Source organism: Erigeron canadensis, chromosome 8 (assembly GCF_010389155.1).
Source record: "Erigeron canadensis isolate Cc75 chromosome 8, C_canadensis_v1, whole genome shotgun sequence".
Classification (NCBI taxonomy): Eukaryota; Viridiplantae; Streptophyta; class Magnoliopsida; order Asterales; family Asteraceae; genus Erigeron; species Erigeron canadensis.
The window spans coordinates 11,783,418-11,802,730 of NC_057768.1; the positions used below are offsets into that span (position 1 = coordinate 11,783,418).

The 19,313-nt window shown below is 35.1% G+C and overlaps 1 protein-coding gene across 3 annotated transcripts; it reads right to left on the reverse strand.

Annotated features, from left to right (window-relative positions):
* Window positions 1–1,502: 1,502 nt before the first annotated feature.
* Window positions 1,503–10,631, reverse strand: LOC122610033 (auxin response factor 8-like). 3 transcript variants are annotated; one of them, XM_043783005.1, is made up of 14 exons: window positions 10,083–10,631; window positions 9,609–9,721; window positions 9,132–9,230; window positions 8,964–9,020; window positions 8,708–8,863; window positions 8,512–8,596; window positions 8,048–8,138; window positions 7,800–7,964; window positions 7,573–7,695; window positions 7,388–7,463; window positions 6,046–6,193; window positions 4,782–5,638; window positions 4,282–4,472; window positions 1,503–1,950 (listed from the first exon to the last, which is right to left on the reverse strand). In XM_043783005.1, exons 1-14 carry the CDS (start codon window positions 10,126–10,128, stop codon window positions 1,779–1,781), a joined length of 2,379 nt encoding a protein of 792 aa, XP_043638940.1. In that variant the 5' UTR covers window positions 10,129–10,631; the 3' UTR covers window positions 1,503–1,778. The 3 variants fall into 3 exon arrangements, with proteins under 3 accessions (XP_043638940.1, XP_043638939.1, XP_043638941.1); XM_043783004.1 differs by having other exon boundaries at window positions 9,609–9,724; XM_043783006.1 differs by lacking the exons at window positions 9,609–9,721; window positions 10,083–10,631 and having other exon boundaries at window positions 9,128–9,226.
* Between the last annotated feature and the right edge of the window lie 8,682 nt (window positions 10,632–19,313).

A 19,313-nucleotide genomic window follows, 5' to 3' on the forward strand; every position in this document is an offset into this window, starting at 1 on the left:
GGCTGAATACATTGCCGTTTATAATGCTACTTTCTCGAACAGTAACAGTTCAACTGGTGCTGGGCTGTATCTCGATACAAAGTATCTATTTGTACGCGAACGGGTTGAGGAAAATGTTCTTTGTATTGATTGAGTACATAAGTACAGATGATATGCTAGCAGATCCGATGACCAAAGGTCTTCCTCCTAATGTCTTCGTAGGACACGTGTCGAAGATGGGGCTTACTAAAGACTTAATTTAATTTAATAGCATATTGTACTTATTTGGTCATTAGTTTTATTGTTATGAAATTTTCCTCCTAATTCAGATTTTGTTTGTCTATTAATTACACTTTGAGTACTCGTATTGGTGTGTTGACATTATTGTAACAAAATTTGTCTTAGTCAATTGATCATTGCTTATTAGTTTTAAATTTGAGTCATAGTTTAACTAGTGGGGGTCCTGAGTTGATGTTCTTCTCTACGACTGTACTTATTGGCTATGATTTCCGTTTAAAGCAAAATGAGTATTATTCCGGAACTTATTTGAATACTCATGGATAAATGATCGCTCGGTCAAGTGGTAGAATATTGGAACCACATTAGTGTGACCGTCACTGATCGTTTATCATTCCTGATATGATAATTGACGATAATGAAATCCCTATGTCTAAGTAAATATATGATGGGCGTATTTACCCTTAGAGACGTAGTATAGGGTTTCCCATTAGGTGATTGTAACTAAGAGGACTAATGGTACACACATTAAACACCGAAAGGGTTGAATGTGTAATTACTAAAGGGTTGAATGTGTAATTACTCTCATTATAAATAGAGGGTAATTAACCTTAAGTTTAGGTTAATCCCTACACATAATCCCTCACTAAATTCGTGTGTTTTCTCCTTTCCAATTCGTGCATCAAGCAACAGCTGAATTACTCGTCCCATTATACCTTGTTTTGGGAACCTGAAATCAATGACAAACATGTTTAATGCTTTTACAGGTTCCACAGGATTATCTGGTGAGTATTTTCCCTTGAATCAAACCATGTTTATTCCAACACCGAAATCCTACAATAACAATATATAAAAAATACACACTCGTCACAAGGTCATTATATCATATTTTAGATATAGAGGGTGGGAATATAAGAGTGTCGGGTATCTATGCTTAGGTGTGAAACACTCCCATATTGTTTTGTTAATCTATAAAAATATGGAGACCCATGCATTTATTCATTAAACAAAAAATAATAAAATATTAGTATATGAGAAGTTCCACTCCTAAGCTTAAGTGTCGGACAACCTTATATTCCTTTTCTCTCTAGATATATACTTGGTCATAGATTGAGTTGGAAAAGGAAAAGGTTCCAGGTGACGGCCTTCATAGATAGAGTAGGCGATGCTTACAAGTTACAAGGACAAGTGTTTAATCATCAAAATTTATATACTTTCTGTCATAATTCATTTGACATAATGCAAGAGTACTTTTCACGACAAAGAATAAACAACACCACCATAAATAGAGCACAAAATAATAGGGTGTGTCAAATTACCAGTTCCACAATAGTCACCAATTCATAGTCAAGATCATTGGCTCATACATGTTCTAAATTTGAATGATGACTTCTACCACTTGATTATTACCAAAGTATTCATCCATAAAAGCTAATACAAATATAACTACCCAGGTGGTCCAACACATACGAACCTGCAACATATGGTCCGTTAAATAGAGACCAAAAGGAATGAAAATGAAACCTTGCTTTCAGGATCACCAATATATGACTTTTTTAATGTCAAAAATCAAGTGAGCCCAATGATGGAGGAAGTCCAGAACTATCATTCCCAACCGTGTGAATTCTTTCACCACCCGAGTTTAAGCCGAAGGAGTCAACCTCTTGCTTCCCGAGTTGGTGCACATCCTCAGGAGAAAGTATCTTGATATACCAAACACTATTTACAAATGCCCTGCACCAACCATTAAGTAAATATATTAATGAATTTCATTCAAAAACAAGGAACTGGTGTACCTACACTAGGGCTGTCAATCTCGACCCAATCTAAAAAAAATCAGGTTAAGGTTCTGAAATCTCGACCCGCCAACCTGCTAACCTGATTATTTTCGGGTTGACACATTGGGTTAATAGGTCGCCCCGCCAACCTGAAAAGAATTTATATTTATTTAACTTTTTTTAATAGGTCGACCCAACAACCCATTTGACCCGACGACCCGTCAACCCATGACCTATTTGATCTGAAATTTACCAACCAACCTGCCAACCCACTACCCATATGACCTGTTTGACCTGAAACCAACCTGTTAACCCGCCAACCCATTTGACCCGTCAACCCGAAACTCGACCAGTCAACCCGCCAACCCGATTTTTTTCAGGTTGGTGGTTTGGGTTGACGGGTCATGGGTCAGGGTTGATAGTTCTGACCTGAACTCGTGGGTTGGGTTAGGGTCAGAGATTTTCGACCTGCCAACCCGTGAACCCATTGACAGCCCTACCTACACACAGTCTAGTAGTCTACTGAAAACTGCACATATTCAATAAAGACGTAGAAGAATCTTAATAAAACAAAATCTTCATAGAAATGTAAAAATGCCCTGATGTACATGCTTAATGAGCACACATAATTTTAAAAACAATTAACCAAAAATTTATTTGCACACGAATATATAATGACTACTCCAAGTCGCAAGAGGAGTGAATGGCTCACGAATTGATTATAACATCTAGATTACCAAGTCTGTCAAGAACCATTAAATATGCACAAGGTAACACCACTAGGCAAAAGTCAACCCGACCAAAGCATTAGCGGCGACGTCGCCGCTAATACTCTGAAACTGACAGGGGGCCCGCTAATTTCTCCGCCAGATTTACCATTACAGACATGGGGGCCCGTAGTATTAGCGGCGACGTCGCCGCTAATACTCTGTCTGGTGGGGTTAACCTTTTTTTGCCTCGTGGTGTTACACTCCTCGATTAAATATAAATTAGGTCTTCTATCCGTTGTCATTTATCAATAGCAAAGTTCAAACTTCAAAATGACCCATACAAAATGACCCATACAGTAAGCTGTTTGATTAAACCATGAAAATTTTTTTATCACAGAGTATTTATAACTTTATAGACCTAGATCAATACTCCATCTATTCATTGGTAATCAAAACAATAACCAAATATAACTTTATCGCAGAGTATTTACCACTGCAATTATTTTATGGGGGGGACTGAGACCGAATAGAATCAAAATATAGCAAAAAGTGTACAACACGCAAGACTTAAGAGACAACAATTGGAACCAATATACTTATGAATGGGGTGATTTAAGTTATAATTTAACTACAACAACAACATTTTCCAATCCCTGCTAAAGCGGGGTATGGGGTTAAGTTATAACTTAACTATAGTCAAGTTTATGAAATTGAGAATTAAATATGTTGTTAGCTATAGCCTATAGACCTATGGTTAATCATCCACTAAATAACAATTAACCATTAGTGAAAAAAAACATTTTAGTTTTATGAGTATGGTACCCGCGCAATGCGGCGACGGTTTAATAGGGTCGGTGATGGTACTATTGGTGGTGGTGGCGGTATCAAGTGGCGTAGGTTGATATAATTGTGATAGTGAAAATTTTTAGAAGATAAGCGCTTAAAGTGTTAAATATTAAAATAATGGTTTAGAGTGTAAATTAATTTATTCAAGGCAAATTTAATATTTCTTAAAAACTCTTTCCATAGTGGGTGTTTATTAAGGGTAATTTAGTAATTCCGTATGTAACTATTGTGTAACTACTTCTAAAATTGGGGGGTGTTATAATTTCTATAAAAGAGTATAGATAAGGAATATTAGAATAACTTTCCATGTTCATAATAATTCTTATAAAAAAGGATAAATCTTGAGTTCATCAATAAAGTTTTATTTAAGGATTGTTACCATATAGTTAGGGAAACCCAAAAATATATATAACGAAGATGTGTCACACAAGAAGAAAAGTTGTCAAAAGTAAACCTTTAGTGCATACCCCCAAAATCATTAAATTCCAAATGTCAGATTACTACATGAATAAGATCATTTCTAATCATATCATCCACGTTAATTGTCAAAAATCATAAGATTTAAAAAGAAAAAGCCTTTCGACATCGACCTTAACAAACCTGTTTAAGACATACAAAAATTTCCATTCTGAAATGAACCCATTTTAACCCCCTACTTAACCCACCTGCCCGCCCTTTTAGCAGTAATATGATGTCAAATCCAGCCCATGAACCAAGATTGAGAAACTTACTCCCAAGGGTCGTCTCCAAGGAGAAGAACATCATTCTCCCTGTCAACGAATACAAGCTGCCAGCCTGATCTTTGAGGGTCTTCAAGCAAACCCTCGATCCCAAACATCCGACCCAATTCCTCTCGCAGCTCATGGTAGCTGTTGAAACGGGTGATGTCCAGTGACCTCCCTACACACCCTGATTTGTATACCTGCAACCACATAAACACACATCCCCACTTGTCAGTTTCTAACCACAAGTTTTTTCTTACAAGTAAGAAAAAATAAATGGATACGGGGTAGCGTAAAAGAATAAAGCCCTATTGGATTAAATGAGTCGCAAGTCCCCCAAAATGTGTTTTTGCTTAATAAAACAGCCTAAAATCGTTCTATTTAACCAATATATCACCCTAACTATTTCTATAAAAAGATAAACAAAAAATGGACAAAAAGTTACTGTTTTGACGCTTTACCCGAACCACCCATATTGCCACCTTTGGTTACCATATCAAGGGTTGCACCTTCACAAATGTTCGGCTAGAGTTAGACTGCAGTAACTCAGAAGAGTCTTGCACATAGCCAAAGTTCTGAAACCCAGAAGCTGGTGAAGGCATTGTGGACAAATCAGTGTTGATTGTTGGTAGAAGAAGCCCAGATGAGTCGATATTAACTGCACTGAATAAACCATGATTTTGTGCATCCAGACTTGTTGATTCCTGTTTAGCGGATGGTGAAGTTGAAGAATTATTGACTTGTGATTGACCAAACTTTGATACCCATGATGGCTGATTCGTTTCATGCTCGGAAACCACAAGTTGACCAGTTCTTGAAAAATTTGAAAGGTTGCTAGTCCCTTCAGAGCATTGTGAACCGAGCATATTCTGCATAGCAGGGGCTATACTGGAAGTAAATTTAGGACTAGATTCCATGTAGTCTGTCTTTGGAAATGACTGATGCTGGTTTTGCATCAGATATGTCTCAGGATATGAACTTTGGTGTTCTTGACCTTCCGGGTTGTTGACATGTGAATGAATTGGTCTCGTGAAGTTTTCCAACATTTGGGTTTGACCATGCACAAATGGCGGTGGCATTGATTGGTGAGCTGGAGGGCTCGAGGTGCCAGGATGTTGGAGATATTGAATTGGCTGCTGAAATTGTAGCAATTGTTTCAAAGCGTCTCCACTTCCTACACTCTGCATACCAGCTGCTAGTGCAGCTTGGTACTGCTGATTGAGATTACTTTGTAGGAGTGACGGATCTACTCTTTGTTGCATCCATGGAAACATGCCACCCGATTGAAAATTAAGAGATTGGAGGGCTTGCTCATTGGTTTCACCTCTTAACCATGACATCCCGTTGACTATATCGTCTCTACTATCTGCAAGTAAAGAGCGGATATTGGGGGCAAAAAAAAGAAGAAATAACAAGAAAATTTTAGCACGAATGCAATTAAGAACAGAAAACAATTACAGTCCAATTGATTTCAGGCGAAAGCTTGGGATATGTTTCATCTCATGGGTCAAATGAAAAATATTATCTTTATTTTTTTGGAAGTTACCCAAAACTAGTCGTTAATGCATACAACTCGTGAAATCGGCTTTTTTCTACTAATATCACATTACTATGGTAATAACATAGTTTCTGTAATCATACTTATTAGATATTTCTTAAAAACTGAAAATATGGAGAAAAAAATGGTTGTGGTCAAACTTTACGCAAATATAGTATCTGTTTTGACTTGCTACCCCAACCTATCTTGCCGGCTATGTCTAATAAGAATCATACCTTGAAAAGATGAAGCTCCGGGATACCAAGGTCGTTTCATTCGAAGGGGAAACAGAGATGGATACATAGGAAATGTTGTCAATGGTTCAATTTCCCACAATGACACCCGAGGCTGCCTCTCACCTGCGGTTGACTCATCCCAACCAACCTATCAAAGTGGTAATTACATAAATACAATGATCAACAAACAGACATTGCAACTTTAAATATCAAGATTCAACAATTAGTTATGTACAATGAAGTATCAAACAAGTTAATAAGCATGTTTGTAATAAATTGAATTAAAAAAAGTCCTCCTTTATCTTATGCCTACCATCCGGGGTGAAAGGATGAGACAGAATAGCGTGTCTAAGACTTATCAATTACAATTGAAGTTATAGTCCGGTATATGTGTGTGGCATTCATATCGGTTTAAAGCTGATGTTATACAGATTTAGGTGAATCATTATTCATTTATACTTGCTAAAAACTGGATTACAAAATGCATTTGAGCCTTTCAATATCTAAACTTATATGGAAAACATAAAAAATGTATCTTCATCTTGGCATGAGCACGGCTGAAAACACGGCCCGACCCGTGAAAAGCCATGATCGGAAAAGCAATAAAATTGAACCCGTGACCCGCCCCCCTTTTGGGTGGGTCGATTCGGGTCAGGTTCGGGCAGGTTTAGCTCGGATCTCAGGATTCATTGTTCTTCACTTGTCAAAACCCGGCTCGAAACCCCGACGGAGCAACAAAATCAAACCCGTGACCCAGCTCATTACCCTATCAGGCGGGTCGGGTTTGGGTGGGTCTGGGACGGGTCACGGGTTCTCCCTTACCCACATCATTAAGAACCCTACAGTTTATGTGTGAGTGGCATTTATTTCAGTTTGAAGCTGATGTTATATAGATTTAGGTGAATCACTATTCATTTATACTTGCTAAAAGATCTGGATTAGAAAATGCATTTGAGCATTTCAATATCTTAAACTATATGTAAAATATATAAAATATATCTTCATCACCTGCTTCTCCCTTACTCACATCACAAAGAACCCTACAGTTTATAAGATACAAAAAAAGATTATTTATATTTTTCACTTTCATCTGTTTCCTTTCTTTATTTTACTGATCCTATCTAGATTGTCCACATAATTTCAGAAATCTGCTAGGGCAGAATCTCGATCTTTAGCTAGTAGATCGTGTATGTTTTCACATTTATTTAATTCAGTTGACTGTCACCAACACTTTATCCCCACAATTAACTTATCATATAATTACAGCTATATAAACAGATATGGTCCCCAGCAGGTGCAAAATAAAACAGCTGTGAAGCTTATACAAGTTAAAATGATTTACCTTAACAGACCGCCAATGAGAATTAGGCCAGCGAGCAGGATCTAAATCACCAATGCCAGTAATTGTGCCCATGTATCTGCATAAATGTACATGAATATAAAATCTATTCTTGGCGCTTAAAATAATACAGGTTTGATCTCTATTCCCTTAATTTTCTTTGAACAGTAAGAATCTGAGATAAATACCTACGTACACTTGATTCTTCAGTTTCAAACAGCATACGGAAACGCATTCCAACTGAAACACGTGTGTGATACACAGCTTTGATATATTTTGAAAGGGGTATGACAAATTCACATGGACTAGCCCTAAATGCAATTACAAGTAGTAAGAATAAGCAAAACAACATACTTGATAAAAATAAATAAATGAAATGGAAAATCATATCATGTTTCTACATTTCCATTATCACCTTGGGTTATAAAATATTGTGAAACAACTATTAGTAGCAGCTGCATGCGCTGCAGCAGCGAGAAGGCCGATATGCATGCTATCACTTGACAGAACAGATGATGGCATTACAGTTTGTGGGCGGCTGGCACGTCGGATTCCCAAAAGAAGTTGATTTTTTTCATTCCTGGTTGCCAAATCAATACCTAACTCAAACTCAAGAATAATCATGCCTAAATTTTGGCTACAAATGTTCAGTTAAAAAGTTACCAGATAAATAAAACAGAATCTCCTGCAACAAGTCTTTTTGCACTAACAAACACACTCCACCCAGTAGTAAGAAGATGGCGTTTGGGCTGCCCTGTACGTGAAGGACATAACATTTAACATCACTAGGATAAAAAGATTATGCTTTTGATTATCAGATTACTTCTGGGTTAAATAACCTGGTGAATATTGGTTACAACACAACTAAATGAATATTTACTCCCATTTCACAAAAGAGTTTCTTTTGATAATTTCATCTATTATTTCACAATAATTAAACGTTGTCAAAACACTAAAGCATATAGCTATTGCAATTTCAACCATTATAAGCACACATTCAAACACTATCTTCTGCACCCCGTTACTGATTATCTGATTATGATTATTCTATATCATACAATCATTTTCAAAATCGACAAGCAAAACATTGCCTTGAGAAGCCATAAACTAAAAAAGTATGAGCCTACCCCGGAAAATATGCCTAAATTTCCATTCAACATCATGGAGATCTCTTGCAATAAGTTCTTGAGCAGGTGGCTGCAGAGAGAAATCCTAAAGAAGCAAAGGAAGAACATAGTTTATGATAAATTTTCTATTAAATTAATACGCATCCAACTAATAGAAGTGGTTACACTTAATCTAAACAAACAAAACCAGCATTACTAATGGAGGGAAAACTTTCTCAGCAGCACGTCTAGGAACAGAAAACCCGCCATGGGTACTTGTGTCGCTAGCTGTTAATGTCTTGCAGAAGTAATTAGTCGGCTGTCTACTAGGAATACCCAACTCAACAGGAAGAAACGTATCCTTCTGCTCTTGCTGACAATTTGTCACAAAAAGAAAATAAACAATCTAAAATAGTCTCGAAAACTAAATAAAATCATAACCCACGTTGCAAGTCTAATCAAGGTCTAATTACCGGGGTCAACGGCTGCAGTGTCATTTGAGCATACACTTCATCCGTTTCAACATCTGCCTATAATTACAACATAAAAGTGAAGAATTCAGTTATTATTTGGCCCTTTTAAGCTATACAAGCAATACTAAGAAAGGCAGTTTTTCTCTAAGAGTGAAGCAACCTACATACATGCATTGTAACATTGTGAAGTTGGCAGATCAATTGAGGAGGCAGGCTTGGATAATTGGGTATGTGAGCATCGATTTCTTTATTCGTTGTGGCAGCAACCTAGTTCGTTCACATTTATAGTCGAATAAAAAATAAAACAATAGTTTAAGAAATATTGTAAATAAAACATTAAGGGTACGTTTGGTTGTGGATAATACCCCTTATTTTCGATTTTTGTTTTCCAGGAAAACATAGGATTACAGAAAACGCGTTACAATCATAGTTTTTCAAGAAAACATAAAACAATCTTTTACACTTCTCAATGAAAAACTTGAAAACATCTTATTGTTGTTTTCCAATTTGAACGCGTTTTCAAAATTTTCATTTGTTCTCTAAAAATAAAAAACACTTTTCATTTTCTAGAAAATTAAAAACAAAGAATCGGAAAACATTTTCCACAATCAAACGCACCCTAGTGTAACGAATAAGAATTTCCACCTGCTCACTATGACCTTGAGGGAAATAAATGACCCGAGAACCAACTGCAGGCAACGAAACCAGGGGGCCAGCACAAGCATGCCATAGCTCCGAATTCAAGCATTTCTTTTCACCTTCTAACAACAATTTTATTTAATACACAACAAAATGCTTAATTAATCATCAAGAATATATATATCTATGACATTAAAGAATGTGCAGACAATACACACAAACAAAACTTAATCAATGAAAACGACACACACACACACACATATATATATATATAGACTTTCGTTATTTTGGAAAAAAAAAAATTTTACAAAAAACTTGAGAACTCTTAATTATATTATACAAGTATATATATACCTTTATAAGTATATATATATATATTTATAACAATATTTAAGAAGTCAAATTTATATAGTCAGAAAATACACAAAGAAAAAGGGTTAGAAAGCTAGATATATTATATGTAATTATATATAGACATACCTTCCTGAAGCTGTTGACCAGCAGAGCCTGATGTTGAAAGCTTCATATTCTATGTAATTCTATATCTATATATACTTAATTTATATAAAAGACTAAAAAAAGCACTAAAAAACTAAGCTTATTATTATTATTGAGGTAAATAACTTAAAAATACCCAGAAAAACCAACTGAATCAGTAACATTTCCATCTGACCCTAATTTTGACATGCATTATTAATATTGTTAATATTATTAATTGTTATTATAATAATAATTATTATTATTAAAAAAAAAAGTGAAAATTGTTAATAAATACTAACCAAGCTCAGAAAACCAGACAGCCATGTGAAGAAAAACTGAAACAAGTTACAGTTCAAATATGTATATGTGTGACTGTGCGTCTAAGTTTATAAAAAAAAGGTGTTCAAAAAATATATAAAAAAGAAAAGAAGAACAGAAAAGATAGAGTGACGCATATATAGGTGTGGGGAGGATCCGACCGACTATAGCAGACTCCTGAATAAATGAATTACAGTAGAGTGAGTGAGAGAGAGAGAGAGTGTATGGAGAAAGAAGGAAAGAAAGGAAAGAAATATGAAAATCCGTACCTGGAGATGTAGACCGTTGATTATTTATTTATTTGTATTGTTTTTATATATATTTATGACACACACACAGAGAGTGAGTGAGTGAAGAAGCATGTGCCACCATCCTTCAGTGGTCTTTGTCAGAATGTACGGACCCCAACTTTTTCCATTATTTTATTTCGTTCTCTTTTATTTCATTTTTTTTTTCTCTGTACCAAACGGTGTATGTTTCGAGTGTTTTCGGGGTTAAGTGAATAGGGTATGTTTTGGCCTTCCAAAAAAGAAAGTAAATATGTTTTATAAACTCAAACAATTATACGTGTTTTAAATGTACCATAGTATTGCTCCTATATGTATGTATAATATATAATAGTAATGTACCGTAGTATTTATTAATTAAACAAGAAATAATTATACGGGTTTTAAATGTATGATAGCCTGATGGTGAAAACTTTATATTCATTAAATAATTTTTTATAAGTTATTGATTTTTTTGATGATATGATATAATGCACGGTTGCACGTTTAGTCGGATCATGCTTATGATCTTGTACATCCTGTTTAAACTTCGACTTCTGATTCAAACTTCGTTCAATATGTTTTTAACTTGTACTTGGTACATGTTTACAACATTAATATTGAGGTAATTGATACAATTAAATTATGTATTTGAGTGATTTTACTCAATTTTTAGGCCAAGTTTATAAGAGTTGGTTGTTTTTTATAAATTAAAATCAACAACATCTTTATAAGACAACACAAGCATTTTAGAAACTCAAGTTAGAAGTTGGTATGGTCACCAATGAGTGAAACTGATGTGTCTTACAATTAAGCATGTATGTGGTTACATATAGACTTTTAATTTAACATTTTGGTTAAGCATTAATACCTTTTCTATACTAGATTTACAAGCTTCTTTGTTAACTTAAGATGTCAAAATTTGGATTGACTCAACATAAACGGATCAATATTTAGCTAAAAAGACTAATTTACATCTGCAAGGTTGGACACACGATTACTTGTTTGTGTACCCATTCTTCTTTTGATCTATACCTTTCCTTTATTAAACAAGGCTTGTATATATATATATATATATATATATATATAGAGAGAGAGAGATAAAATGGAGTATGTGTCTGTTAGATACCCAAGCTTGGATATAGAACCCCTCACATACCAATATTTTAATATATATATATATAAATGCTTGGGTCCCCATGCTTTTCATGGATTAAAAAAAACAAGATGTGAGGGTTTCTACACTCAAGTTGGATATCTAACAGCCACATACTCTACACCCTCACATATATATATATATATAAGGAAAAATGAATATAAAGTAGTCTGACACCTAAACTTAGGTGTGGAGCCACTGGAACCCCTTGCATACTAATTTTTTAATATTTCTTGTTGCATGAATAAATGTTTGGGCCCTCATGAGTTTAATGGATTAAAAAATTAGTATGTGAGTGTTTCACACATAAACTTAGGAACCTAACAGCCTTATATAACCATCCCTATATATATATGTATATATACATACATACAGGGGTGAATTATTGTAAGAACTCACAAATAAAAAAGAATGCAAGAACAATTTTGTGTCACATATTTCCCTACCTTTCTCTCTCTTTACTTAAATAAAAAAATTTATCCAAATCATTCAAAATGCTTTATCTCACAAACCGTAAATCATTAGATAAAGAAAAAGTATGGGTAGTCTTAAAATTTCGTTCTCTTTCATTATAGATGCAATTAAATATATACTTTTGACGACTTTTTAATTTTCGTTTTCTTTTTGATACTTACACATAACCTACACATGTGTAAGTTGAACAAAAATTGTGATTCAGAACGGGCTTCGCCTTTAAGGATATTCATAAAGGGTAGCTGGTAGGGGTGATAGGTCATTGAGGGTGATAGTTCATAGTCTGATAGGTCATAGGGGGTGATAGGTGATGGGTGATCTACCTAACGGGCTCCGCCTTTAACCACTATGGCTCCGCCATAAACTGGCAGGCTCCGCATTTGGTCACCATGGCTCTGCTATAGATTGACGGGCTCTGTCTTTAACCTTCATTGTTGTATACATATGGTTATTTGCTAATTTAAATTTGAAAATAAAGATCCTACACATGTCTAGATACACAAATATAAAGGGAAAAAAACAAAAATTAAAAAGTCATCAAAAGAATATCGAATTGCATCTCTAGTGAAAGAGGATGAAATTTTAAGACTACCCATACTTTTTTTTCATCTAACGATTTACAGTTTGTGAGATAAATCATTTTGAATGATTTGGATGAATTTTCTTATTTAATTGAATGGAGAGAAAGATGGTGGAAATATGTGGCCCAAAATTGTTCTCGCGTTCTTTTTTATTTGTGAGTTATTAAATAACCATTCATCTATACATACATATATATATATATATATGTAGGGGAAAAATAATTTGAGACCAACTAAAAAAAGTCCAAAAAAGGACCATTGATTTTTGTAAGTTACACACCACCATCATGATCTACTACGATATACAAGACTTTTTTGTAAAAACACTAAGACTTTCCAGTGACGGGCCCACAGAAAAATCATGTGTAAGTTAACTTACACATGTGTAAGTACTTACAAATGTGTAACTTAACTTACACATGATTTTCTGGTGGGCCCGTCGCCGGAAAGTCTTAGTGTTTTTACAAAAAAGTCTTGTATATCGTAGTAGATGATGATGGTGTACAAAAATCAATGGTCCTAGTTGGTCCTAAAATAAGAGGTGGTCTCAAAATATCTCACCCCTATATATGTGTATATATATATGTATTTATAGGGAAAAGTTAAATTAGAGACTCCTTATTTTAGGGACTGTTAGGGACTCCTTCTACCTCCTTCTCCGGCCACCACCACCATCATCTCTTACCACCACCACCGCCGCCATAATCATCTCCGACCACCACCATGATCCTCCGGCGACGGCGACCATCTCTGGTGAGACTTACACATGTTTTAAGTACAATTTTTTTTAGGTAGGTCACCCCCTATGACCTATCACCCTCTATGACCTATCACACTATGACCTATCACCCTCAATGACCTATCACCCCTGCCAGCTTTGGTTTATGAATATCCATAAGGGCGAAGCCCGCTCCGAATCATAATTTTTATTCAACTTACACATGTGTAAGTTGTAAGTTGTACTTACACATGTGTAAGTCTCGCCGGAGATGAATATGGCCCGAGATGTCGCCGGGGATGATTAGTCGTGATTAGATCTGATGAAAATAAACGGTCTAGATCGAGTCCCTAACGACCCACCCCTGTGTGTGTGTGTATATATATATATATAGGGCTTTTTATCTGGAAAGTACCTCAACTTGTCACTTTTTACTTTACTGGGGTCTAAACAAAAATCTGTTCTATCTAGGGAGAAAAAACCGGCTAAACCAACTATATTGGGTTTTTACCTGCTGAAGCATGTTGTGGGGCCGATCATTACTTATGTGGCACCTATCTTTACACCTACGACCCAATTAATCCCAATTTATTTAATCATATATATATATATTAGAAGAAGAAGATACTTATATATATATATATATATATATATATATATATCTCCCTTTCTCTTTATCTCTCCCCCAAATCAGTTCTACTTTTCTAATCTTTTTCCATTCATCCCAATCTATTATCTCTTCCCCAAATCAACTACTCCACCACCACCATTCACGACCGCTGCCTATCACCACCACCGTCTACCACCGCTGTTTATCACCATCAGCATACACAGCCGCCGCTGGATTCTTCATCCTATCACCACAGCCATCTACGACCATCTTCTATCACCACCACCATACACAGCCGCCGCCGGAGTATAATTGATCTGTCACCACCATCATACATAGCCACCGTCGGCGCCGTCATCTTTGATGTATCTGATTCTCTTCAAAATCCAACTACCCACTCCTGCCGGCTTCCGCCCGCCTACCTTGCCGGAAAAAACGAAGTGCACCTCAAAAATGCTACAAAATAATCTTCATCAACATCTAAACAAACAAAGGCAACCATCCAAATGAAGGTCACCATCGCACCGCCACATCTCCCCATCACTAGCCTTTCTTGGTTATTCAGATCATATCTTCATCGCCGAGTGCTGCAGCTTCCGAGCAAATTCGATTTGTACCAGATTCAGATCTGATAAGTTTTGGCATTCAGATTCTGATCACATTGTTATATCTTCGTTTTTAATGCTGGTTGTTCTTCATCTGTATCTTTTTTTTTCTTTAAAGTTGTTTTACTAATGTTTTTTTATGGCGGGATTTTCTTTTCTGATCCTTATCATAGAACATTCGGAAGAGTATGATGGAAATGGGAGAATGAGGGTTTTTAATGTGATTGAAATATATGTGGGTGTTTTTTATTTGACTCAAAATAATTGGAAAGAGGAGATCGATAGAAATATGTTTCTGGGTTTTTACGTATGAAAATCTGGTTGTTACTTTTTATAATATAAATTATAAAATAAATTAGAATAAAAAGTAAAATAAAAAATGACTGGCTACCTGATCGAAGACCCAACATAGGTGTTTTAGCCGGTTTTTTTCCCCTAGATAGGATAGATTTTTGTTTAGACCCTAATAAAGTAAAAAGTGACAAGTTGAGGTACTTTTCGGATAAAAAGCCCTATATATATATATACACACATATAGTGAAAAGTTATTTTGAGAACAATTTTTTTTTGCGAGAACCTTTGAGAACTTTTCAAATCAAGCCCAACCTATGATTATTCTTTACATGAAAATTGTTTTTTGATTGTTTTGTGAATAACTTATGTGTAATTTTGAAGTTTATAATTGTGTGGAGGCATAGATTATCATCCGTTATACAATTATGTGGAGATTTGGATTATTCATCACATGTGCACGAATATTGCTATATTACATGTGATCGACTTGCATACATGTGAACTTAATAAAAAGTTTCTTCTACAACATATATTTTTATATCATTTCACATGTGAATGAACAAAAAAACATGAGAACAAAAATATAATTTAAGAGTTCTCATGGTTCTTATAAAAAAAATGGTTCTAAAAATAAGGAAACTATATATATATATAACGGGAAACTATTCTAGTATTAATTATAAAGGGTTTAGTATTTAGAAGTATAATAAACTTTTACACTTTTTCTATTGTATGAATGTAACTTACATTTGGACATTTTGTGCATTGTTAGAAAAAACTTTGTAAAACTGTTCAAATAATGTATTATTTTGACATGCACCAATCAAAAAATTACACATGCTAGTTCATATAATTTGCCACGTATACACTTTTACATTATTTGAACAGTTTTATAAAATTTCTTTCTACAATTACACTTCCAGATACTAAACTCAATCCAAAATTACACTAATGTCTGGGACACTATTAACGTACCCGAATCAACCACTAGTTTGGGATCAGCAATTTGAATTTATACTTCAAATAAAGCAAACAAAATAAAATTAAGAAAACACTAGTCAACTTGCTCGTTCTAACCACCACGTATAAACTACTACCGGTTGACCACAATTCCTGCTCATGATCAAGTGAAAAACGACTCTACCACAGACCACTACAGACCAAAACAAAAACCATTCCAAAATACGAAATTTATCAATAAAATACCAATCCTATTCACAATGTTTTCCAATTTGACCATATCTATTTTAATCATGATTAATCTTATTTAGTGAATCATATAAGTTGTAAAACATCAATAAATTATGGAAGAAAGACAAGTAGTACGAGGATGAGTTGAATGTTGGAGAACAATGTGGTTACATTTTGGAAAGGATTAATAATATTAGGCATGGGAATTAGTGCTTTACTTTTGTTAGACAGAAACTTGGATGTAAATTTCATGTGTTACTCAAAAGGAACTACAAAATAATGCCTCCAATCATCAATATCCTTTATTTGATACATGATTCAAAGTGTAAAAAAAATCACAAAATGTTTAACTGTATTTGAATAAAGGAAAAAGATCTAGATAACCAAACACAAGATTCAACATGTTCAAAAAACTTCAAAAGTTTTTCAAATTGACCAGTTAACTTGGCCAACTAAATTGCAGCCAGTGGCGAAGCTAGGAATTTTTGAGTAGGGGGTCGGGATCTAAATTTTTTTTTCCCCTAAGGCAATTTTCCGAGTAATATATTCGGGTCGGTGATTTGATTCAGGTCGGGTCAAAAATTAAATAGTTAAAGATACTATTATTATTATAAAGAAAAAAGTTTCAATCACTAAATAACTAAATAGTTGTCTAAGACAAAGTAAACATTAAAAACTAAAAAGGAGACAAATGGTTGGTACCCGGTTCGATTCACTAAAGAAATTAGAGTTTAGCCTTTCGACCTTTAAGTTCCTTGAATTCTTCAATTATGGACTCCGCATCAAACTTGCTAGCAGTTTCATTTTCTATGTAAATCACCATACTCTGTGCTAGATTGTCATCAGACATCTTATTACGTAGGCGAGTCTTGAATATCTTCATTGCCGAAAATCCCCTCTCTGTTGTTGCAGTCAAAACCGGAAGAGTCAAGAGTAGCCGACACACTCTTTCAACCAAATCGTACATGCTATTTTTCCCAGTTTCTACAAGAGTTTGGCAGAGATTAGAAAGGGTTGCTACCTTACTTAGCTTGGCATTATTTCTCCTTTCAACTTGAAAAGTCTCTGATTGACATCTTAATTGATTTCTCTCCTGCTTAGTAAAGTCCATAGGATAATATTTCTCAACAAGAAGAACAATGTCACCAATATTAATCTGTTTTGAGCATAAAGTCGCACCAAGAGATAACAACTCTACTGATTGCTCACTGAATCTACAATCCATCTCATGTATTTGCTTATCCAATGTCTCCATAAACAAATCTACTCGGTAAAAATGTTCAAATGTAACATGAAGATCATTTGTACGAGGCTGATACCGGGTAGATTTATATGGAGCCTTCATATCGGGCTGCTCTATGTCATATCTTTGACAAAAAAAAATAATTTCTCAATTAAAGAATCCCATCCATTGTTTCTAAAATCATTTAGACTAACCTTTGTAGTTGAAACCGACTCCATTGCATTAAGGATGTCTTGGGATTTCTTTTATAATCCTTGAGAAAGTGCATCAGTCTTTTTCATCACCTCTTTCATCATGTAAAGAATAAACACAAATTCAAATGACTTCAAGTGAGTATAAGCCACTTGAGCATCTCCACGTTGAGGACGAGTATTATTAGTTTTGTCGTCCATTATTCCCTTGAGAACAGCTCGAGTGACACCAAACATGTTAATCAAACTACAAATGGAATTATAATGGGAACCCCAACGTGTATCCCCAAACCTTCTTACTGTCCCAACCTGGTTTTTTCCTTTTCCCGATTTGATTTCACCCAACTCCAGTAATTCTTTAATCTCAATTGCCTTCGCCTTTTGTAACTCATCGTGCCGCTTACTTACAAACCACATTTATTACATAAGCTAATTTATCAAAGAACTCGTGTACTGGATCAACTTCCCTTAAACTTCCATAGGTAATGGCCAGGAACACGCAGAACCCTATGGGTTTGCGTGTTTCCATGTCAGCCTATTAAGCCTATAAGGGTTTGGCCTGTTTACATGTTTTCTAGAACTGCTTGTTCCCAAGAACTCTCAAATGACACTTAGGAATATTTGAGTTAATTTTCTTATTGCTGTAAACATAGAACCAACATTAAATCAGATAATGTTCTTACTGTTGTAAACGCAAAACCAACATTAACTATGATTACCTTTAAGAGTATTTAAGTTAATGTTCTTATTGTTGTAAATGCAGAACCAACATTAACTTAATTACCCTTTATATGTATTGTTTACATCCATGTTAAGTACTTGCAAAACACAAATAATAAACCGACATATAAACATATATATAAAGACCCCAATATGATCACAATATTTGCAAAGGTAATTTCATTGACAAACGGTAATATACAAGATAAATTACAAGACTTGAATATAAAATACATATCACATCTAGAATGCTTTTGTGACCGAGAAACATGCACCAACAAGTCTTCCCCTTGACATGAGCATCTAGATGTGGTCTTCAAGTCTTCCTTTGTCTTCCTAAGTGTTGGCCAAAAACCCTGTCATCAGGAACATCAGTCTAGGGTACTGGTGCGGAAGCAATTGGATCATCTGTTGCTGGAGGGATCACATTTTGATTGTCCCAAGCTGGAGCCCCTGCTTCTGCATTTGGCTCATCCGGAGAGCCCCTGGTTTCACACGTCTAGGTATTTCATCAAAGAATCTTCGACTGTCCGCATGGATATACTCAACTAAACAAAACTTCACCATCCTTTCAAAGACACCACGTATGCCTATAAGGAGGTTCGAGCTTCTTAGCTGATGCCTAAGTAATCTTTTCAAGTCCTTTCTTGATAGATTAATAAGCTGAAGTGGATCGTAGACTCTAAGCAATTCCTTGTGCCCGGTAGATTTTGTTGACATCATAATAGTTGCTTCACTGTAGTCATCTACTCTCCAATAATCCATGTCACCAAGCATGTTTTGCAGCCATTTCATCAGAGGAACCTTACAAACATTGATCTTGTTTCTAAATCTAACAATGATCTCTTCTCTGTTTGGCCCTTG

Bases quoted from the DNA above. Each gene is read 5' to 3' on its own strand.
- LOC122610033 (XM_043783004.1), bottom strand. From the start codon at position 10,128: ATGAAGCTTTCAACATCAGGCTCTGCTGGTCAACAGCTTCAGGAAG. The intron at 8,597-8,707 runs GTAATGCTGGTT...TTGCTTCTTTAG, and splicing joins AGAAAGTTTTCCCTCCATTA to GATTTCTCTCTGCAGCCACC. The intron at 8,139-8,511 runs GTAGGCTCATAC...CTTCACGTACAG, and splicing joins ATTTAGGCATATTTTCCGGG to GGCAGCCCAAACGCCATCTT.